This window comes from Pagrus pagrus (assembly GCF_965226575.1).
Source record: "Pagrus pagrus genome assembly, chromosome: 4".
In the NCBI taxonomy this organism is placed as follows: domain Eukaryota; kingdom Metazoa; phylum Chordata; class Actinopteri; order Spariformes; family Sparidae; genus Pagrus; species Pagrus pagrus.
This window is the reverse complement of record NC_140188.1, coordinates 2,959,890-2,984,699: the sequence shown is the minus strand read 5'-3', so window position 1 is coordinate 2,984,699 and position 24,810 is coordinate 2,959,890. Positions and strand designations below refer to the sequence as shown.

Genomic DNA, 24,810 nt, shown 5'->3' with positions numbered 1-24,810 from the left:
TTCACTTCCTGGCCTACTGAAAGCAGAAAAAAACTCAGCAGCGGTTGGATTTTGTTTTTGACACGTCATGCTACAAGGCAAGGCAACTTTATTTGTAAAGGCACCTTTAAACAAGGCAATACAAAGTGCTTTACAGAAGACATGACAGACACTGAGACAACATATAGAGGAAGGCGATATAAAAAGATACATAAATAGGATTTTGAAAGAGTGAATTTAAAAACAGTGAAAAATAAGCTACACTAGAATACCGTATTTCCTCAAATAGTGGCTGGGGCCTTTTTATCTTGACTGCAGAAGGTAAAAATGTTTGATAAGTATATTTGGTGATATTTAAATATGAAGCCTTGGTTTGATTCGCTCCAGTTTGCTCTGTCAAAGTTTCCACAATCTCAACACTTCCTGTTTATATTTCAAATTAAAAGCCTAAAAGTATTTCACTGGACTGAAAACTCTTAGCTCCTCATCGACTTGCACAGTTCCCATTTGGCACTTGAAATGTAGCTACTGCCATCTTGTGGCGTTTGTACTTGTTACTACAAAATGCCTGCTTTGGCTGAGACATTAACATACACACACTTACATTGAATAAAACAGGACAATAATACTGTTGATGAGTAATCCAGAACAACAAAGTGCTGAAAATAACATGTTGATCAAATTAAGGAGATGAAAATAGTTGGCACTCACATGACGGTCACCAGGAGTTTACCCAGTCTTTTCCCTGGCCTGTGTTTGGGGACGGCCATTATTCGAGATCTGGCTTTATTTGACTCTTGGTTTTTGTTTGAGGAAATACGGTAAAACAGATTAAACAGTAGAATAACAATTATACAAAGTAGTGGTTGATAGACATAACATTAGCTCGATCAGAGGGAAAAGGTTACCTAAAGAACTGTAAACAATATTTATAAGCTAGCTTAAAATCATTTGAAATTTCTCTCTCAGACATGTTTTCAGGATATTCAGATAACCAGATACAGGCACTGTAAACCATCATGTAAACAGACGTTTATGGGCATCAAACTAAAACACAACCAGAGAATCAGGTTTCTTCTGTTCTTCTTACTTCTATGAAGTAAACTTTCAAAAGTAAACCCTCTTTTCCTTACAAATATTTGCACTTACAGCCAAAATTGGCAATTTGGTAAACTTTAAAGGCATATTTCATAACATTTATGCATTAAAATGTCAAAAAACGACTAGACCTTTGTTATATATTTTTGAGCTGTGTACTGGCATTATCCTAAACATTCCCAGCAATGTTCAAACCAAAGAATTTTGTAATTAATATGCGAGATAACGGTAATTTGGTTGCTCCTCCTGTAGCTGCTATAACTCCTGTGTAAACATCAGACGATACATCAAAGAGTGAGGAAGTTGAAGTCAACAGCGAAGACAACAAATCCAACGATCCCACACGACTTCACGACGCCATCAAACGCCGTCTTTTTACACTGTTTCGATTGAGAGAGTGGCAGAAATTACATACTGTGTGTTTAATGGAAGAGCGACAGATCTGACAGCTGATTGGACGGGTTTCCAGGTTCGTCTCAGATGTTGGTGAGCACCGTGCTAGTGACTATGGCGACGGTGATGGTTCCGGGGAGGTCGTTGTCACGGCGATCGCCCTTGTCCCTCAGGTGAAGCGTCTGCTGGAATTCACCTTGTTCCCCCGGCAACGTCACCTGACCCATGAAGGAGTCCTTCAGCACGTTGTGGTTGTAGATCTGAGAGACGCAGCGAGAAAGACGAAGCCACTGTAAACAAAATTCACACATGTCGACGATTTGATGTCCAAAGAACGCACACAAACCTCGATGCTGATTGGCTGGTTGGCCTTCTTCCTGTAGAAGAGCCCCTTGGTGTCGAAGGCAGGGCTGCGTGTGTTTTCGTAGACCGGAGAGCGAACCTTCTGTCCTTCACAGCGGATTATCAGGTATGGGTCCGACACTGGACACACACACACACACACACACACACACAAACAAACAAACAAACACAAACAAACCTGATTAATGTATGTGCTACTTAAGCTCAGGAGATGATGTTTAATTAGGTCTTTGTTTAATTATTATCAGTCCGCTCCATAATGACTTTGCTGTAGCACAGACACGTCTTGTTTTGAATCCTAAAACAAAAATTTATCAAAATAAGCTTTCGATTTCTATCGTGCATCAGCAGTCCTCCTAGTATTTTCTTCTCTAGCCTCGCCTACTTGCACACGTCCAAAAATAAAAACAAAACTTCACAGACGACACAGTTAGCTTAGCCACCAGGATAAAGTCAATCTGTTGTTATAAAATACCCCTATCTTCTTAAAGTGTTTATGACATTTGTCAGGACATAAAACCAACGATCTGTTGATCCTTACGAATATAACTGTGGCAGAGCCGTCAGTGCAGCAACAAACTTTAAATTGAATTGAATTGTGGATTTGGAGAATGATGACCTCATACTTTAACATTCCTCTAGCTAACACACTGGATATAGCAGCAGCTGCATGTTAACATGATTGTAAAATTTAAATTTGAAACAATTCAAACATCCACTAAATACTTAAAAAAGACAGTACAGCAGAAATACTGACTCAACAAGACGTTTTTTCTTGAAATCACTAAATATGAAAACAAACCAACTCAGACTACGGACTTAATATAACTAAACTCTACCTCCATCAGAGTCTTGTCCTGCGAGTCCGTTAGCCTGCAGAACGTGGACCTGAGTGACCAGAGAGGGATAACCACACAACCCGGACCAGCAGGTCTGTGGAGGCTCATCAAGAGTCAACTCCCTACAGAGACAGACAGAGACAGAGAGACAGACAGACAGACAGACAGACAGAGAGAGACAGAGACAGAGACAGAATGAAACTTGCATTTTATTAAAGAGCAACTTCAAGTTGGCAACGTCAGTGAATCGATGTGTTGGAAATGTTCCTTTTCAGACTGAAACACGCTCAGTGTGTTCCTACTTGCAGTCGGCGGGCACATCTGTGAAGATGCGGAGCAGGAATTCTCCCTCCAGGCCGGGGTCGAAGGTCGTGGGGATGATGACGTAGCGGCCCTGTGGCAGGTCGGTGCGTAGGAACACAGACCTCGAGTTGATGTAGGTGCTCCCACCAACCTTCTGCTGCCTGACATGCATACGGTAGATCCTGTTGAACTCCACCTGAACACACAGAGACAGCAGCAGTTTTTTACTCCCTCTATTAATTACAGGTGTACAGCATATAGATTATAGTTGAATGATAAATGTCTGTCATATACGCCTGTTTATGTTTAAAAACATGAATTGCAAGCAAGCCCCTCAAGACACTTTTATCCACTCATATTCAACTAGGCATCTAACTAAACTAAAATAAACTATTTGGCTGAACAGTTGCATTGAAACAGGCACTTTGCAAACAGCTGACCCTGTGTATGTCGAAGCCAATAGCCAAGTTTTCTCCTTGTCCTCCTCTCAGTGTGGCTCTGCGGTCTTTCTGCTGCAGACAGATCAGCACCTCGTCCTCCGGCTTCTTCACGTCAAACACGTACTAAAACACATAAGAGAGAAGAAACACAGTCAGTAATGGTAGAGTTCATTCTTTAACTTGTCACATTGCAAAGTAGATCATCTTGACAAACATTTAAGAGAATATAACACCTGTGGGTTCTGGAGGAAGGAGTGCTTGTTGTTGATGCAGCCCCCGGCTCGGTTGAGAAGCGGGTCGTCGTTGCGGCGCCAGGAGCCCTGCATCACGGCCTCCTCCCAGGTCTTATGGAAACTCAGGTAGGACGTGTTGATGAGACGACACAGGATGAGGTCCGTGAAGTTAGCGATGAAGTCGTCAAACGTCATCCTGCACGAAGAGAGAGACAGAGGGGACGATGAGTGGAGCCTCTAGTTTACTTACAGCAACAGTCATGTACAGAGTGATCAGGTGTTCTTATAATGATATGCTTGGAAATTACAAAAGAGTCTTTTTTTAAATTTAAATTATCGATTAAATCAACAAAGACAGATGAGACTGAACAAACGTCACAATATCAGTGAGAATTACTGTAGGTTGCTGCTACATGCAGACACCTCATGTTGCCAACAGGAGGCAGCGCTGCACTAAAACTCACCAGAACTCTCCGTCGTCCTGCACAGTGACGCCGATCCTCTCCCTCTCACTCTTACTGACCTTCTGCCACTCCTCAGAGCTGCAGACAGGCAGAAACACGTCAGTAGTCTTCTTCTGATATTAAATACTGACATGAATGTGATAAAAAGTAAACATGACAACACCAAAGAAAAAAACAGACCAAACCGACACGTTAACTTCAGTGTGTTTCCGTACTGAGCAGAATTACAGGGTCAGACACAGTTTCCCCTCTAAACTTTATAGAGGGTTTAAAACAATGTTCAAGACCCAAAGCACTAAAATATCCAATAATTTATAAATGTTTAACACCAGAATAGTTACTTTTATTTTCATTCTTTTCTTGTCTTGCCTGTTAAACCTCCTCTTCCTCACCTGTCGCTCCAGGGTCCGTTCCACTCCTTCTGTCCCCAGGGGTTTCTCATGCGGATCATGGTCAGTTTGTCTGACTTGAAGTAAGCCAGCAGGCCGTGGCCCAGCCTCACCCTGCGGACGTCCGTCACCGCGTAGGCGTGGCCCTTCACCAGGCCGCAGTCCAGCCTGGCCTCCATGTCGGCCGCACTGGTCGCCTGGAATGACACGGCGAGCGTTCAGTCAGTCTGTATATTATTCACTCATTACTAAATTCATTCATTCAATCACTCAGCTGCAGTGAGGGTTCATGTTTGTCCTCTCCTCACCCGGATCGAGCAGCTGATGAGGCCTCCTCTGTTGTGGACTTTCAGGACTCTCTCAAACAGCTCGTTGCGTTTCTCTTCATCGTCTTTGAACCCGTTCTCCGTCAGGTCCATTGGCTCCGACACGCCGCCGGTGAAATCTACGAGAGCGTCGGCCGTGTTGCCCCCGTCCAGCGCCTCATAGCATCCGCTCATCCTAGAAACACACACAAACATGCATTAGCTCTCAAACAGACATTTTAATTAATTCTGTCCTGGATTTCTACTCTCAAATGTATCTGTGACAGAAAACAAACATTATAAATCTGAGAAACACTCTCGTTTCTACGCTTCAAATCTTAATCAATGTAACAAAGACTCAACATCTTCACAGTTAATAGTTCTCCCCATGGTGAAACTGAACTGAGAGCCCACACACACACACACACACACACACACACACACACACACACACACACTAAGTGCTCACTTGGCGTAGGCCTTCTCCACCAGCGCGCTCCAGAACTCGTTGCTGTCGTTGGAGTGGCAGTAAATCAGCTCTCCGTTCGCCGTCGGCAGTCGGTCATCGATCACCACGTCCACCCACTCACCGAACCGCCAGAACCGGAAGTGGAAGATCCCGGCGTAGGACTCGGGCTTTTCTTTATCCCACTCCTGGTCCTTCCAGTCTGGAATCACCTGGAAAAAGAACAGAAAGAAACCAAGTTCATGTAAAAAATATAAAGTTAGATTTGTGTTTGGACTTCTGTGCCGTCTTGTGGGATCCAGAAAAGACAAGAGACAAAGTATTTAGTCCTGAGAGCGACAGAGGTCAGTTTGAAGATGGGGGATGAGTAAGGAGGCGATCTACAGCGGCTCTGACACGGACTATGACTCCGGGGTCAAAATGATGTTTAGAGCTGGAATATTTTCACATTTTACTGAAGTATGATGAGTTAACGAGGCAATTAAGCTCATCTTAGTTCAGTAACAGAGTAGAAACTTGAATTTAGACAGTGTGTAGTTGTATTTTTCTGTTCTCCATTTTGTGAGTTTATTTTGTTGACTTATTAGACTAAGTAGCGAACTCGCCGGTCTAACATCTCCCAGCTGAGACTACAAAGTGGTATTAGGAGACAGAACGAGGTTAGCTCGTTGACATCAGTATACTGCAACACAGTACGGAGATGTGACGTCAACACTGTTGTTTTTTCTGTTCATAATGCTAGTTCAGTTTGTGGCGGTTAAAAACTGCAGTAAATTCAACTACAACACAAGCTCCTCTATACGGTGACAACTAATAAATCATGTCAAAATGGATTTTTCTTTCTTTCTGCTTAATAACAACATATTTTCATTGGTGCATTACATCATTAAATAGGCACAACAAACAGGCAAATATCTAGAATATCCAATAAAACAACATCTAGTTAAGATATACTCAAGTACAAACCACCAAAACTATTTTTAAGTAGGTAAAAAACAATACATTTGTTTGTTCTCTTTATTCAACATTCTTTAACATTGACTAAAACTCACCAGACAATAAAGTCCATCTGTTAATATTTTACTAAATAAACTCAGAAATATACAACTGTCCACTTGTCAGCTCTTTGAAAGTTGAAAAACATCATCAGGTCATCCACTCGTTTCCCCTTAATTAACCTTCAGCATCTATAATTAACACGTGCAACTGAGGATTTAAAAAGTTTTTAACAAGGGAACGCCATCCACCCATATCCTGCGCTGAGATCCCTGATGACGACACACACACACACACACACACACACACACACACACACACACACACACACACACACTGTAATGATCCTCAGTGATGTGAGTGAAGTAAATAAATAACTGATCCATTCAGCCAAGACCAGCCGAGCTCCCTGAAGCCCTCGGGAAACTCCCAGAGTCCTCTCTCGTACGTCATCACCGCCTCCTGTTGCCTAGCACTCTCACACATCACCCACCTCCTTATTGCCTTAAAAAAAAAAAAAAAAGCTTAGAGAGTATTTTCATTTGATATTCAGACATTTCAAATCAGGTGTGAAATGTCTGGGGGGGAAATGATTCTGAGGAGATGTGGCAGGTTTTTGTTTTGTTTTTTAATTTCAACCTGATTTCAAACCTCTGGAAAATATAAAATAATCAACACAATGACTGCTCCTGGTTTCAGTGATGCTCCATGATGGTGCAAGTGCTTCACATTACAAAAACATGAAAGGTGTGCTGCAGAAATGTCACATATCCGGCTTTAAAGGACAGGAATAAGGATAGCACGGTTAGAAAACTAATTATTCTGACTGTTGCTGTTTTCACATTGATCTCATCCACCCTCTCTCATTTTATGTGGCATGCCGATCAATGAGTCCTAACGAAACTACCCTGTGGGCAGGAGGGGGGGAGGGGAGGTCGGGGACGAAAGTGAGAAACTGCTGCTACGCTGTGATGGAAAGAGTCGGAAAGGGGACGAGAGAGAGAGAGAGAGAGAGAGAGGGAGGGGGAGAGAGAGAGAGAGAGAGAGAGAGAGAGAGAGAGAGAGAGAGAGAAGAGAGAGAGAGAGAGAGAGAGGGAGAGAGAGAGAGAGAGAGAGAGAAAGAGAGAGAGAGAGGGAGAGAGGTGATATCAGAAATCCTTCCCGAGCTCTTCCTATCACAGCATCCATCCACACAGGCTGCCCTCTCCTGCTCCTTTACCCAGGATTACAACCTCAAAGTCAGACATGGACGTTACCAAGGCTCCCTCCAACGCTCTGGTGCTGGAGTTTAAAGAAGACCCTGCACTGACAGAGGTGAGCTCTCACTTTTAAATGACAACTTCTCACCTCCAGTGGCTACAAACCCTTTAATCACAAGACGTGTGATTGTGTTTTAATTACATCGACAAAAAAGTGAAAAGGAGCGTTTCCCTTCAGTCAGTGTTGCAGTTCTGACTGTTGGTGAAATGTTAAACACAGATATCGTGAATGCTTTTAAACAACATCAGCTATTCACAGGACTCGACTTGGTACAAAAGTTCAAACTTTTCGCCTGAGTCTTTAAAACATCTGTTCTTAAAGGAACAGTTAACCCAAAAATTCAATTACATTATCTTCTCTCCTCCATGCTGATGGAAAGTCAGGTGGAGTTTCATAGTCCGCAAAACATTTCTGGAGCTGAAGACTCGTTTTAAAATGTAAACAAAAAACACTAAATGTCTCCATACAGCTCGTCCAGCATAATCCAAGTCTCCAGAAGCCCTGAGATCCCAAAATGATTCACAAAGATGTTATTTACACCCTTTTTTAAGCAGAAACCTTCACTGTAACTGCTAAGCTAAAAGCGTTTTGCGTGCACATATCTGAAGTGGGTGTGCAAGCTCGACTGGATGTCGCAGGTTTAAAAAAACAACTTTTATGTTTTTTTTCTGCTGTTTTCTTGCTGTTTTGCTCCAGAAATGTTTTGAGGACTACGAACCTTCATCTGACTTTCCATCAACATGGAGCTGAGGAGATAACAACTGACTTTTCAACTTTTCATTTTTTGGGGAACTTTTCCTTTAAAGTTGTGCTGCTGCCTGGTCCTACGAATGTTCTGGCTGCAGTGATCAATAGTTCGACTCAGAGAGTTAAAGTTTGGCTCCGTGCCTCAAAAACAATTTTCTTTCTGTCTGCGCGATGCGACCGAGGTGAGCAGCTCCTGAGCTTCTGGGACTGTGATCAAATGTAAACGTGCAGCTGAGCTGTGCTGAGAGACGTCTGGCTCAGAGCTACAACAGTTAGTGAATCAAAAGAAAATGAATCAGTGATTATTTTGATTATCAATTCACCCTTTAAGTCACTTTTCAAGCAAAAATGCCAGATACTTTCTTGTAGCAGCTTGTTGAATTCATCAATATTCTGCCTTTCCTCAGTGGTAAATTACATATTGTTTGAACTGTTGACAGATACAACAACACATTTGAGTATTCAATTTAAAGAAAAGCTTTCCTGTTTCCTATCACAATAAAATTAATATCTTCAGGTTTTGGACTGTTGGTTGGACATAACAAGACATGTGAAAAGGTCATCCTGGGCTCTGGGTACTGATATCTGTCCTGACATTCAATATCATTTCCTACTTCAGTACTTTGGTTTCGCACAAAGCCGCCTGCTCAACTACATGACATGACAAGAATACACAGATCAGCCGCATCATTAAAACGCTGACAGGTGAAAATATACTTATGAAAGCCCAGAGAGAAACATGACTTACAATTCAAGCCTTCGACTTGGTCTCCAAATAGAGAGGCGTGGGGATGACGTGTTTTTGTAGGCTAACCCTGAAGTTAGCATCGCTGGTTCCTTCGCCAAAAAGACATTGGGAAGTCCAACACAACAGGACCCCCCAGAGTCTGAACCACAGTGAGGCCTTCATGGACTAAACTTGTTCTGGCACGTCCCACGGATCCTCCGACATACATCAGAGGACATTGTCATCAGTTTTTACCTCATGTAGTGTTTGTGTTGTGAAACGTACCGTCACAACTCTGTAGTTCTGCATTTTTGCAGGTATGACCGGCCGATAAGATGCTTTAATCATGCTCACACGTCAAACCTTTGACCAAGTAGTTTTTCATTTTGTTTGCTGAAAGTGCAAAAATAAGCTGGAAAATATTGACAAAATCCAATATTGTGCAAATCTCTTCACAGCTCATCAGTACCCAGTTCAAAGCCTCCTGTGGCGGCTCCACAACTACAGGATAAAAAGGTTTTGGGTGGATCATCAAATTCTCCAGCTCTGCTTAACTTTCTTCCTATGTTTTTCTTTTATCTCCTCTGCAGATGATGCGTCTTCGTGTGTCATCTTTGCAGAAGTCAGGACAGAAGCGTCAGGAAGGCGAGCGTCTGCTTCTTCCCCACGAGGCCGTCTATCGGCTGGACTTCCCCAATCAGGAGCTGAACTTCTCGCGCTGGTACTTCTCCCTCAGCGGCTACGGTCGCGTCACCATCACCGGCATCTGCCAGCTCTGGACCCCCGACCTCACCCACCTGATGACGCGTCAGCTGCTGGAGCCGATCGGAACGTTTTGGCGAAACGCCGGCGACCCGGAGGATTCGCCGCTCAAATGGCTGGAGGCGGACATGCAGGAGTTCGGCGAAAGGATTGCTGAGCTGGCCAAGGTCAGGAAGGTCATGTACTTCCTGTTTGCCTTCAAGGAAGGAGCAGAGGCGGCAAACCTGAGCTGCTCGGTGGAGTTCACAGTCGACAAATAACTCCTCACTTTTTACCAGTAGAGTCGTGTTAGAGTTCTGGAAAAGCATCTCACTATTTTGTTCATGTTTGACCTTCACACAGTAGAGCTGAATGAAAACTTTGCAACCTTTTTCAAGCACTCGAAGAAATCCATCAGCTTAATACTCTCCCTCAAACACACATTATTTCTCCTCACTCATTAACCTCAACACGATTGTAGATGTCAGCAGGTCATTCCTACATTTTAACACTTGGACAAACTTTTAAAGTCACCCGCCAAGTCAAAATCTTTTCAGCACTTATCAATAAAAGCTTTGACAAAAGTATTTTTCACAAAACAAAGTTCAAAAATATAAATCCAGGGCCGAAGAATAAGAGAAGCATAAATGCACTTTATTTAAACTTAATATGGAACTAAACTTGGAAGTTTCCTGGTGCTATTTAAAAGATCAATGTATCATCAATATAAATCAATTCATTTGTAATTCATAAAAAGTACAACACAATATTATTTGTTGCCGATGTTGAATTGTCATAATCAATAACTGAAATTTGTATAACTCCTGATGAAATCATCGACTTTTGAATATAACACTGTAAATAAAACACGCCTTTTCTGATCAGCTGAATATTAATATGTGACTAATTAATGATTGATGAGTGACTTGTTCTTTGTTACTGTCTTTGCTGTTGTTGTGTTTTGTTTCTGAAAAACAGTTGAAAAACAGTAGCAGTGAGTCGAATATCTAATATTCACATTGCATGACCGTCGGCCTGACACAAAACAGAGATCAATGGAGTGACTTCTATTAAACATCGACTGAAAGCTGTCTGTGTGGTCTCATTGGTCTGATTGTTATTGGTGTTACTGGACAGAGAGAGGAGGGAGGAGGGAGGGACAAGAGGACAGGAGTCAAGTCAGGTTTATAAATAGTTGGGATGGATCGATTATGGACCTAGCAGATTATATTCAGCATTTTCCAAATATCGGTATCAGTCTTTTTTGTGCCCAACTGCAGATAAAATGTATTAATTAAAAAATGCAAAACTTCGTCTTTGATGCAGCGTCTGCAAAGTGGCTAGTAACTGAAGGCGATAGTTCACTTATCCCTCGTCAGTGTGCTACCTGCAGCAGATGATACAGCACTGACAGCAAGACGTATTTTATCCACCTTCAAAAACATATATCTTTTTAAGTGTATGATATATTTTGAAACTTTTTGCTGCTTTGCGTTCCCGTTAGACAGCCCTTTCCTTTGGGACTACATTCCCTCAACCGTACAACGTCTGTATTCCTACACACTGTATTACTCCGCAGATCAGCTGTTTGGGTCGGACTTTTAGCTGCTGTCTGACTCGCTCTGTGATTTACATACATTTTTGCATTTCTCTGTGCGTTTCTCTGTCTTCTTGTGTTTCAGTTGGACGGACAGAAGGGAAACATTCCTCCATGTCGTGTTTACAGTATCTGGTCATGAGTTACAATAGTTCCCGATCCCATTTAGTTTCCAGTCAAATCTTCCATCAGACTGGAGCCCAATCCTGGCAGTAACACAGTGTTGTCATGTTTCTCTACTGCAAGTTGTTTTACGCTGAAACTGAACTTTTACTGTGGTCAGTTAGAGAGCCAGACGTGCTCTGAGGACAGAAACAGGTACATCATTGCAGGTTTTTGTTTACAGTCAATAAATATATTTAGGATTTGCAGTTGAAAGCCTTGGATATAAATGGACCTCGAGTTAAGTTGGCAAATAAAACAAACTGTGGACTCAAAATTACAGACTTCATATTGAAATCTGTTTTATAAAACAGAGCAGGTTGGAACACTTCTTATTTTCAGCACATCAAAGAAAATGATGCATGATTTACATCAGGAATACATTTCATCAACATCACTAAATAAGTCACACATGATCTATAAGTAGTTAAGAGATGAGGGATGACTGGGTCACTTTGGAAAAACAAAATGTTGTGATAATCGTCATCACACTGCTCGTGTAGTTTGCCTTCACACACCAGAGGCTTAATAAGTGTTTTAGGACCAGTGTTTGTTCTTGGACCACTGACGGGTGTCAAGACAACTGGCTGCTCCACTGAGGCAACAACACCTCAAACAGACTTCAGTTTCCCTTCAGCTGATGGAAAACTGAGAGCTGCAGCGGACCTCCGAGACCACACAGGAGGAACGAGGTAACCAACAGTGGAAAAAACACAAGTACACACACAGACACACACACAGACACACACACACACACAGACACACACACACACACACACACACACACAGACACACACACACACACACACATACACAACTATGACTCCACGAATTCTTATCATGTGTGGCTGAAAGACCTTCAGGTCAGAGATCCTGTTTAACCACTGTAAACCTTCCTATACCAGCCGGCCATTATAGACTACACAAAAATACACTCAGTACGTTTTTATGCTGTTTCAGCTCCTGAGGATTAAATACTGCAGTCTTTGTGTAAGACCCTTTCCATTAAAAAAACTACAATTTCACATCATTTTGGACTGTTATTATATGTTTGTACAAAGAAATCAGCTTGTTGACTAAAACAGCTTAGGTAATGTGACTGAGCCTGATGATGATCAGGGAAACCCTGAAATCGAACAGCCTTTAAACTTCATAATATGATTGGAGACCAATTTATAAAGTTATATATATTAACACATGATTTAATATTCAGCTCCAGCTGAAAGAAGATCCATTCAACATGTGTCACTTCTGACTAACAGGGTTGTTAATGAAGGTATCTGGTGCCACCTTATGGATGAAAGGTGTTATTTCCTGGATGCTGCAGCATCCAGCTCAAGTCCTTTAACAGATAGATTCCTTTAGTTTGTCATAAAATTATTTAAAGGATGTTTAATGTCTCTTTGTTCAGCAGCAGTGAAACAAACATAGTAGTGTTGTCACTTGTCAACCTGTCAGATCTCAGTTTGTGATCAACGAATACACCGATCGTGAAATTCTGGGCCGATTCTGATCCTGATGTTTAAATAACCGACAGCTGATGCAGATTTATATGTTTTTGTTGTTGTTAGTTTTGTTTCTTGTTATTTATTCTCCATTATTCATTATTAAAAAAATAACTGAAGGGTTTTAAAGTCATTCAGTCGTTAATAACACACATTTCATCATACAAATGTATGAAAACAACCTTTAAGATAACTCTGTGTGTGTGTGTGTGTGTGTGTGTGTGTGTGTGTGTGGTGATGGTTATCTTTTACAAAATCACCTGGATTACATCAAGTGCCACAGTACACATAACTCTAAAGTAAACACACACCCAGTTGCACATATCTAACAGCCATATACTTGATTGCACACACGACTACACCCATAAATACACACACAGTGTGCGCACACATCCACTCTGTCAGCTGTGACTAAGCCAGAAGTCTTTCACTGACGTGTGGTGCTTAGCAGAGTCATGAAATATTACTTGATTGAGCTAATTTCGTGCAACATTGTGTGATTTTGTGTTCTGGTGTTGTGATGGATTTTTATGTAAATATTAAGTATTGAGTGTTACGCCGTCAACAGGAAGGAAAGCATTTGCTTTGATAAAAACTAGATTACAAAACCAACTGTACAGTTAAACAGATAATGAAACATGAAAACTGTGCCTGTGTCGTTGTCTCACCTTCTGCCATAGCGCCTCTCTGGAGGCCAGACTGGAGCAGGCGGCTACGAACCAGCAGTTTCCCAGCTGGCCTTGGTGCAGGTCGTGGGCACTGATGCCGTCCACGAACAGATGAGGGTCGCCGCATAACTCCTAGAAGGACAAAGACGATTTCAATCAGTGTTAGTCTTTTTTAAACTGATTTATCAATTGTTATTATTTATCATATGAATTTCATTCACGATGGGACGATGCAATTTCGAATTGTTTCAATACAGAGCATGACACCGATGTACTGCTCAGAGAGTTTATAGCTACAGAGTGGTGTAGGAATCAGTCCTAAAACCCAGAAATCAGTTCGCATTTTTGCACATCCGGTTCCTTCGTCTCAAAGTCTGTCTGAAATAAGGTGTGTGGATACCACAGGCTGAAGATATTTGCACGATTTGTTGTACGACATAAAATACATCATTGAATGTGTGTTACGTCTGTTAACAACGGCGGTTAACAAGCGTCTGAACGAGACTACAGAGGTTGTCGGGGACATTAAACGTCATCACAATGAGACTCATCTACTCACTAGTCCGTCTACACAGGCCCACTTTAGCTACAAACTATTCTGACTCTGACTTTACAACTTGTACATTGATCAGTTTACAGAAAACATGATATCAAGGATGATACGGTAGATTTTGGTAAAAAAATTACAGACGCTAATATGAAGCCACATTTTCTTTACTTGACTTTACAAGTGCAGCATCTAGACACTCTGCTACAGAAAAACACAGAGAAGAAGGAGAATGAGAACAACCCTTGACAGGACCATAATAGATTAAAGCTAAGCAGGTCTCTAATTATATCATGGCCCAGTTCACTTTTTCAGTCCTTTTCTACTGAATACTGTATTTCTGCTGTGGCGTCTCTGCTGCTGCTGCTGGAGCTCTTCACTGACCAACAGGAGAAGGAGGTGGTCATACTACATGCATGTGGAGCAGGGCGTGAGCCAGAGCACTCAGTCAACCATCTAAAAGGTAAATACAGGGTAAAAAGTAGAAATCGCTTCTGAACGATCAAAGCAAAACAAACCACAGAGTGTATGAGAGGGAGAAAATCGGGACGGGAGCCAAATGAGAGAGCTGGGATAAACCAGTGGTACGCACACCCAGTAAGATCACCAACCCTATAGGATTACATAAAGCTCACATATTAACAGAGTCTATCTTAAAAAATGACAAATAACATGATAATAACGAGCTTTAGAGTTAGCTGTTTCCCCTTATTTCCAGTGTTTGTGCTACGCTAAGCTAGTATAGCTTCATATTTAGCATGCAGACGAGTGTTTTCATTCGTCTCATCGAACTCTCCACCAGAAAATGAATAGATGTATTTTATCAGAATAGAATTAATTTCAGTAGATGTTACATCGCTGTTTTTTAAAAACTGCATTTTGAAAAACAGTTTCAGTTTCATCTTGAGCGTGTTTTTTTCCCTCATTTGTGAAGTCACACATGACAAACTGAGCGAGGTACGTACGGATATGAAGAAACTAGAGCCCCTCGCTGTGAGCGCAACTTTAAATTAGAAGCTGCTATCTTTAAGTAGACATACTGTATGTGACCACACATACAAGTGTAGTCATCTGTTCAACCAAACACACACACACACACACACACACACACACACACACACACACACACACCAGGGTTTCTGAGTGTCCTGGAAGATTTCCCAGAAAAATGGGAGAAATTCTGGTCAAATGTTATCTGTGTTTATCAGCTTAAAACATATTTACAGAGACTGCTAATGCCGAATATAACCAACCCAAAGTGCTGGTATCTGACGACCTGGGAATTAGACTCAACAATCATTTATCTTCCTCCAGATCAGCTGATACTGCATCTTTTTAAAACATTTCAAATCCTGCTTAGAGGGATTTCTTTCACCGGACATTAAGGCTGAAGACATTTAAGTGTGTCGGACTTCTACAGAAAACACAGCAATTACTGGATAATGGAAACCCTGACACACACACACACACGCTCACACACACACACACACACACACACACACACACACACACACACACACACACACACAATGGACAACAGTCTAAATAGCCATTACCCCACAACTCTGTAGAGATCCTGTCTCGTGACTCAGTGTTGTGAAACATCAAAACACTCAGATTTCAATAGTCAGGCTCATCTTTGAGGGCTTTCCCAAAATGAACATGGATTTATAAACCCACAGGAATTTTGTTTTCACATTTCACAGTGAACACAGTATGTGTAATTGCTTTTGTAAAACACTACTAGCAGTACTGTTACACACTCACAGGGGGTCGTGGAGGCATTAAAGGAGCAGGCTTGTCCAATCCCTCTACAGGACAGATCAAGCTTGGTGGGCAAAGTGGAAACAGCAGCTCTGCCGTACAGTTAGGGCTCCATGGTGGGACTGAGATACCCAACAACTGTAAAGTGTGACCAAACATTTTCCTTGTTATTATGTCATTATCCTTACTAATTATGTGCTAGTGCACCTAAATGATAACCACTTAATTAACCACTTTATGCATCTCAAGCAGATAATATAGCTACCTGATAACAAAAAGTCAATGTGTGAATGCAACAAAGAGGCATTCAAGTTTGAATCAGATGAGAGGCTTCCAAGCAAGATGTTAAAAACCTGTAAATCCATCCAACCCCCCACAAATGTAGCTACATTAAATAACTGCATTTCTCATTTTAACTGGTGAAAGCGACGGTCAACTAATCCTAACCCAGCTACAACAAGAGGCTGCTAGTTGAATGTGTTGTATGCTGTTCTTTGCTTATGCATTTTGTCAACATCACTGTCAAAACTCATCAAATTTGAACTTGAATATGCAGCAAAATGCTCCCACGTCAGAAGGAAAACAGTCCTGCAACCCCAGCAGGCTGAGGTGGACAAACACAGCAGCGTTCAGGAAACAAAGCATCTAATTTTGATTCACTTTACCCATTAAAATATGTCCTGATACCAACATTTAGTTCTGGACATCTCTAACTACTACCATTTTCAGACCATGTCCTGCTAGTCCAGCTTGGACTCATCAGGATGAACAGTCAGTCACTGACACTGATCCAAAGATGTATTGAAAGATGATAATTACAGTCTTAAGGTTCTTGTGAAACATGTCTTTACCCTGCGGTCTCATTAGAAACCTCAAAGTTTAGAGAGAAACAATATGAATGTTTCCTCTCTGTCCACTCCCTGCACAAATCAATAATATCGACCCACTGGAGTGCTTTGAAATTCCTGTTTAATTATTTAACAGCTCAGATCGTCAATGATTGACAGTAAAAGCATTTATACACTTCAGGCTCGAGCTGGGAGTGTTTTTATCGTGGCTACACTGGAGGAAGACTGGAAAAATGTTCTCATCGTCATCAATCATGTTTGAAATCAAATTACTTTCAATTCACTCAAGAAATAAACTGAAATTCACAAAATACAAAACTCCAGTCTTCATTTCAAACTTTATCCGAGTTTGCTTCGATCTCACTGCAGTTTTTGTTCTGAAAAACAGTTAATTTGATGTCATCTGTCTAAATTAACTGGACTAAACTGGGAAGCACTCAAAAGTTCAATTTAAAGTGAATTAACAGGATTTGAGGCCGGGTAACTGCTACAGACGGACATTTTTTACACACAACAAATTCACGCTCATGCTCTCAGGTATGAAACTGAATGAAGCAAAGAACTGAAAGAATCTTCTGTGAATCAGTTATGGGCCTGTTTTTGTGCTTTTAACCTCCTTGTGTGTCTGTGTGTGTATTTCAAAGACGTGAGTGTACAGCGTAAAACGCCGCAGATAGAAGCTGCAAAGTTATTAAGCAATAATCCCATTATGAGCGTCATATTTCCCGCTCAACAAATAAATCAGCTGCAGTGGTAACTGCTGCGCTGCACAGGAACATTCCCAAAAACAAGTATGCTTCAGTGAAATGCAGAGGGTGACTCAAAGTCTCTGAGGAAAGTAAAGTTGACTTAAACAAGTTCAGTGTTTATTCTAGACGGAGTTCATCTGTTGGGATGTTTGTGTTAATTCACATTTATCCACTCGCTCAAAACGATTCATCACATTCAGATAAAAACAGAAAGAGGGAAACATTCATATTAGTTTTGTCAGCATGACACAGACATTTTCCTCGGTACCTCGAGAAAGATTCATGATAGCTGCTGAAGTTCAATGGAAGAGTAGAAGCAGTTATATAATGGTTTGTGATTAATGCGTCAGTTCCAGACACAACCTGACTGTTTACACTTCCAGACAAAGTTTTGGCCCGAGCCACAAAGCTCAGCTTCAGAGGTCCAAACTGAACCACTGCTGGTTTACAAGAATTACAGGAAGGCTGGACGCCATGAAACAGACAGAACTGAAACGAAACAAACTGTTACTGAAAAGCTGGGCTGCTCCGTAGAAACTGGACTTGGGTGGAAAGAAAAACATAAATTATATCAGTTAATGATAATCTTTATTGCTCAGGTGTGTTGGTCACCTTTGAGTTTTTTGCAAGAGGACTGATAACATTTAGAGTATTTCACAACATTGCATTAACTTATAATAATAACAATAATAATAATAATAATAATAAATGAATCATAAATTACTACATTTATATCAGATATCTACATGATCCAGTTACTTCTGGTGCTGGTACAAAGTGTACCAGTTAGGACAACATTATCATCACATCCATTATCTCATCCCTTAAAAGCCTGTTGTTGTTTTCCTACAACTAAGGTTTTTTCTTACATTTGACGCTTTGAGGTTTTCAAATGAAGCTCTGAATGTCTGTCATCATATTTAATGGCTTCAAAATCCTTTCCAAAATACATAAAATATCGTCGATAAAGTGATTCATCAGACTAAATGACTTAAGATACATTCACATGGATTCAGGCGGACAGTAAAACGGATAGCATTTTAGTGGAAGAGAGCAGGACGATAAAATTAGGTGAGGTTGGCCACGAATACCAGCAACAGTAATGGATGTTAAAGTTTTTGTCCTGTGAGACAAAAACTTTGTTACGCAGCTCCCTCACACAAGGAGAAAAAACAGAAGAAGCTGTTACATAAAATAATTTTATTGAATGTAATCTTTTCCGTTCACTGTCAACAACACAACATTAACATAGCAACATGTCGTCATGTTTGTTTCGTTCCAGTTTACCTTCAGTCACTCACTACCAGAGAGACATCTTAACATGTTATCCTATCCTATCCTATATTTCCTCAAATATTTGTTCACACACACACACACACACACACACACACACACACGCATACACACGCACACACACGCACACACACCAGTATTTGGATGTTGGAGTGGGATTTCAGTGGGGTGAATTACATACATTCCTCTTCCTATTCAGTCCATGCAGCCTCGTCTCTCTTTATATGCAAGCTCTCCTTTGTATTTGTCTCGTGACCACCATCCCCCTTTCCCACCTCCTGTCCCCCGTCTGTTTCTTGTCTCTCTCCAGAAGAAGGATCAGCTGATCTCTTCAGTGTAGTGCCTTCATCTCTGATGCTTACATTAGTAACTTTTTTACGTCTATTCTCCACTTTGTCAGCTGGTAAATCTTTCTGATTTTGAGTCTGTTTTTCTCACCTTCGGTCTTTTCCAGGTGACCCTGCCGATGCGGTTGCTCTGGTAGAACAGAGACTGGTCGGTTGTCGGGAACAGAGGGTCTTCAAACAGATGTCCATTCTGCTGACACTGTCTCCTCAGAGCAGAGAACGACTGACCCTCGTACGCAACCGCCATCACCCTGCACACAAACACACACACACACAGGTTTGGATATTTAAGAAAATCACTGAATCACCCACGATACTTAACGTAGGAACCTTGAGCTACGTGATTCAAGGAGCCATAACGACCAAATGATAAGATATTTTATATTTATAAAAACATCAAAAGGCTCCTTCTGTAAGTGTAGCTTTACTTGAAACAATGTTATACAGCAGAACTGAAAACAAAGGTGGGGCTGAGATTAAAACAGTCGGTCACTTCGGAAAAGAGATAAAAAGGATAAATCAATATTTCCAAGAGAACACAGTGGACGTCGCTCTCTTGATGTTGCTCACATTGTAGTGTGGATGAATGAGAAGGATATCCTCCTCTTTCAAAAACTTTAAACAGTTTTAACACACACACACACACACACACACACACACACACACAGTTTAATATTCATTACTTAAACTATCTCACCAGCCATGTGACAGGATGTCAAACAGAAACTCAGACAGTCATGTTTGACTACGGATCAGCAGCAAAGCAAACACATGATGGAAGTGTGTGTGTGTGTGCGTGTGTGTGTGCGTGTGTGTAGCAGTATTAGGTGCCTGATCTGGTGAGTAAAGTCCTAACAGCAGTTTCCTGTCTGCCAAATACTGTGAGACAGCAACAGAAACTAAAGAGGAAGAGTGTGGTTGTGTGTGTTTGGGAGGAACTTGTATTTTAAAGATGTGTAATCTGTTTATCTAGATTTATATTTATATTTATTTATTTATACCGACTCCCTGACGTCAGGTAATATTGCCTGCCTGTGATCTGCACATCTCATCTGTCAGCTCCATTAAGGTTCATTTTTGTGGGCAGATATTTGACAGCTTTACTTGAGGAGAAATTAGTCCTCATTGAACTTAATAGTATAACACTGATATATCTAAATGGCAGACATTATGGACTTCGTTTTAGCTGTAGATGCTGGCTGCATTATTGTTTATTAGTTTACTTCTTAGCGCTGCAATGTGCATTAAATATTCATTGTGTTTTAAAAGCTGCGTTTTCAGGCTGCAAGAATATTGTAGATGTTGAACAGCAGATAAACGCGACTGCCAAACAACAAAACAGAGCAGCAGAAGTAGTTTTATTAGAGCATCAACATATTGTATTAAATTAAAGTTGTCAAAATGTGTTTGTTTTCTTGTTCCTACAGTTTAATAGTTGAGCTTCAGACACTTGCATATTTGTGATCAAGGATTTGACTGAAGAAGAAGAAGTGCATGTAATTTTAAGGATTTAAAAAAAAAATCAGAAAGAGATTTATTTAATTTACTCACAACCTGTCTGGCGTGGATCTTCTGTTATGCACGTGTACTTTTGTTTTAAAAATTTGAATTCAACTAAAGGCAATGGCAGGAAACTCTTGTTGTAGTCATACTTTATCTAAATTTAACTAACACACTTCTAAACAAATTAAAATGATTTTACTCTGCGTGCTGCAGGGCAAAAATGGTTTGAAAAACCCAAGTTCAACCACAATAATGATCACAATCATAATGTCTCCCTTTTATTTTTCACATAAACAATTTATAATCCTGAAATAATAATAACAATCTGCACAATGCTTTCGATACAGTATCTGAGGAAAGAGGAAATAAACGAGCGCCATCACATATAATCATGAAACAGACAGACAGTAGGGAGTATTTTTACTTTTCATACTTTGAGTACATTCAGCTGATAATGTATGATACTTTCATACATTTACTTAAATAAGGTTTTGAATACAGAACTTTTACTTGTACTTCAGTACTTTCACAGTATGATTTGAGTACTTTTACTTCATTAAGGATCTGAACACTTCTTCCACTACTGACTGCCTGGATGCAGGTTACCATGGAGACTGTTCATGGGGCACATCAGGCCAGTCAGTAATCATATCAGTGTCAATGAAAGGCTCTTAACACAGAGAGGATACTGAACAGAGCAGATTAAAGAGTGTGTGTGTGTGTGTGTTTCTCTGACAGGGAAGACCTCGTAGAAAACTAATAAGTAGTTCACATTAAACTTGTTCACACGGAGCTCTGTGAATAATCCACCTCCATCGTAGTGGGGGACAAGTATCTCAAAACCTGAACAAATAAAACAAACGATCTGCTCGGGATGAAAATGAAAAAAGTGTCGACACTCTACGGGAAATGAAGAAAAACTGAATTGTTTATGAGGCGTGTGACGTCAACACATGAGGTAAGAAACTGTAGTTGTAAAAGGAGCAGTTTGCCCACAAGTGAAAATTTAGTCATTATCTAGTCGGGTGAAGTTTCATAGTAGAACAAAACTAGAATGGCACTCAGGAGAGAGAATTCAATCGAGCCTAATCATCGTTGGTACCTTTCTGAATCCAAATTATCCGAGCTGCACTTTGATGGAAGTCGCAGGTTTGTTACCCCACAGTGGCTGCAGAAAGACTGGATTTTTATTAGGATCTGGGTCAGTCTCTCAGTCAAAGACACCAGCCACCCAAATATGGATTTTTTTCCCATCAAGATGCACACATTATTCCCTGAGAAATTAACAAAAATGTGGAAAAACGCCCTGTCTTGCAATGTTAAAGAAAAGTGAGATAAAAAACCAAGGACCCGTCCCTTTATCCAGATTCACACCACCAAAACTTGATGAGGTCTGTTCTGGGCCAAGACCCATCCTCCATCCAAGTTTGGTGGAGATCCGTTCAGTAGTTTTTGAGTAAACCTGCTGACAAACCAAACAAACAAACAAACTGACAGGTGAAAACATTGATGACTGAGGTCTCATTTTTGGATGAACTGTTCCTTTAAGGAAGGCAGGCGGCTGTCGAAGTCACCTGTTCACATCAGTCTGCTGTCAACAACTGAGTTGCTTTCTCACTGATTCCCTTCTCTTATTTCTTTCCCAAAGTCTTTAAATGTGCAGCTCACTTCAGATTATCTTCATGTGACTCCACTGTTTCTTAATGTGAAAACAACTGACACCTGAGTTACAGACTTTAAGACCACCAGTGTTATCTGCAGACACACAGAGGGTTCGATTATGGCGCAGGAACCAGAGGAAAACCAGCCAAACATGGGTGTGGCTCCATGTGGGCACCAATAGACATGCCACCGCAGATAACTAAACAATGGCTCAATGCAGATGTTAATAAAACATGTGGACATTTCAGAAGACGTGTGACATGAACAGCATGAACATTTCGCTGTATCCGAATGCAGCTTTGCCAAACAGTCTCTTATCGCAGGATCCTCAAATGAACCTAAAGACAAACTCTGTAAAAGAGCTTCAAGCCTTTTCTGCTGTGAAGAAACCCAGAGTAAAGTCACAAACACCACAGGAAGTTGGAAAAATTGGCCTTCAAAGTAAAAGCGCAGCGTCTGTCATGGAAAACAGAAAACAGTACTGCGAAATTAACAGTTGACACCTCATCAATTATTCTTTGCGGTTCTATTTACAACTGCCTCCAAACAATCTTTGATTGTGATTGAATACAATGTTTAATCAATAAGATTCTTACTTTCATTTTGCAGCATCTGCACCAAACTCCTTTAAAGGACCATTCAAGTTCAATTTTGTGTAATTAAAGGTGCAATTAGTAATACTTTTAGTTAAAAACACACACAAAAACATGTTAAAATTATCACCAGAGTATGAAGATATAACGGTTCATTATTATGACTTCCATGTATTGTGTTGTAAGGATGTCTACTGAAATTGCATGCTAGCCAGCTAGCCCAACTCAGTTAAAAGCTCCTGTGCTAGCAGTGTCTTTTCTTACAGCTTTATTTGATAGGACAGCTTGAGAGATGACAGGAAGTGGTATGAGCATAATGGGGAAGACATGCAGCAAAGGTCCACGGGTTGGACTCAACCTGGGCCGCTGCAGCGAGGACACAGCCTCTGTAAGTGGGACACGCGCTCCACCAACTGAGCTAAGCAGTGAAAACACCAACACTCACCCGGTGCTCTGAGCTCCCAACCTGAACTGCTAGCTGCAAGGCTAATTGAGCTAATTAGGTAACAGCAGTTAGCAGCAGTCAGCTGTTATTCTGGTGATATGCTGCCCCCATTTTTTTGTTTCAGTATGAATTTGATAGGATGCCATTTCTTATAAATTGCACTTTTAAATTCAGATGCAATATTAAAGTCTGTCCAGAGACCAAAGACATATTTCAAACAAGTCCTATTTATTGACAGACACATCAAATATTACAGTGTACACAAGCATGTGTGTGTGACTTGGAGGAAATATCAAGATTTAAAATATTTTCAGAGAAACAAAATCCCCAATACCTGGAATTATTCAACCCCAGGATTCACCAACACTCAAGTCTCAGACGTGTTAATAAAACTGCGTGTTTTATTTTGAAGGCAGGCGCCGGAAGTCTGTTTGTTAACGCATTCCCTTTTTTTATTTATTTATTTATTTATTTTTGGTGGAAGATTTGTCATCCTGAATGAAGCCGAGGGAAACGAAACTGTGAACTATCTAATACTGTCCTGAATTACTGCAATACTTCTCCTGTACCCTATACTGTTAGCTACATGCTAACGCTGGGTTTTGTTAGCAAGAAAAGTTCCACAGATGTTTTTACGTGCACTTTGTCAAAGTTTAAGATTTCCATTCAACTTTTCCGATGTAAGGTTAGTTAATCAGACGCTTTAATAACGGTCAACACTTCAGTTTCCAGTCAAACCTCAGGTAACTCGAGATGTAAAGCCTCTTTAACGCTCAGTTAGCTTGAACTAATTAGATTGTACCTGGTTTAACGTCCGCTCCCTGGCTGGCTCTCACAGCCGTCTCTCTCTCTCGTCTCCGGGGTGTTTTCGGTGTTTTGTTTTTTATTCCCTCTCTGTGTTGTCAGGTCGGTGATGTGCGGATGTTTCCAGCTGGAGTTCAGACAGCTAACAACACTCAAAGAAAACCACACAGTGCGTCAGGAGGAGCCTCCAGCCCGGGGCTCAAACCGACAACCCGCCTACACTCATCTGAAGGCTCCAGCGAGGAGCTCCGCTGCGTTCAGGCGCGGCACGGACAAATTGGAACCATCGACTTAAAGCGCACTTGAACCCTGAACGAATCAATAGTTTTATCGTTATTATTATATTATATTATTACATTATAAATATTTTAACGGTATTACAACTACATTAATCCACAATAAACAATATATATGTAAACAACACTTTATCATAACAAATCCAGAGTGAGAATATGACTCGGAAAATTCCTACAGCTATGAATGCATCTTGTTGTGACCATGTTCACTTGTGTTTATCATGAAAAACAGAAATACATCACTGGTCAGTAATTTTGTCATTTTAACTAAATACTACAGCTTA

At 40.9% G+C, this 24,810-nt stretch overlaps 2 protein-coding genes across 2 annotated transcripts; one reads left to right on the top strand and one right to left on the bottom strand.

The window, feature by feature from the left end:
- Window positions 1–71: 71 nt before the first annotated feature.
- On the bottom strand, window positions 72–24,478 carry capn5a (calpain 5a). Its single transcript, XM_084350563.1, has 13 exons — window positions 24,229–24,478; window positions 19,315–19,474; window positions 13,676–13,807; window positions 5,276–5,484; window positions 4,810–5,002; window positions 4,505–4,698; window positions 4,113–4,190; window positions 3,649–3,844; window positions 3,416–3,538; window positions 2,975–3,171; window positions 2,673–2,794; window positions 1,817–1,953; window positions 72–1,730 (listed from the first exon to the last, which is right to left on the bottom strand). The coding sequence occupies exons 2-13, from the start codon at window positions 19,468–19,470 to the stop codon at window positions 1,554–1,556; spliced, it is 1,914 nt and encodes a 637-aa protein (XP_084206689.1). The 5' UTR covers window positions 19,471–19,474; window positions 24,229–24,478; the 3' UTR covers window positions 72–1,553.
- Window positions 7,514–10,623, top strand: ompa (olfactory marker protein a; the record flags this gene model as incomplete). Its single annotated transcript, XM_084350645.1, has 2 exons — window positions 7,514–7,582; window positions 9,593–10,623. The coding sequence occupies 2 exons, from the start codon at window positions 7,514–7,516 to the stop codon at window positions 10,022–10,024; spliced, it is 501 nt and encodes a 166-aa protein (XP_084206771.1). The 3' UTR covers window positions 10,025–10,623.
- Window positions 24,479–24,810: the final 332 nt, after the last annotated feature.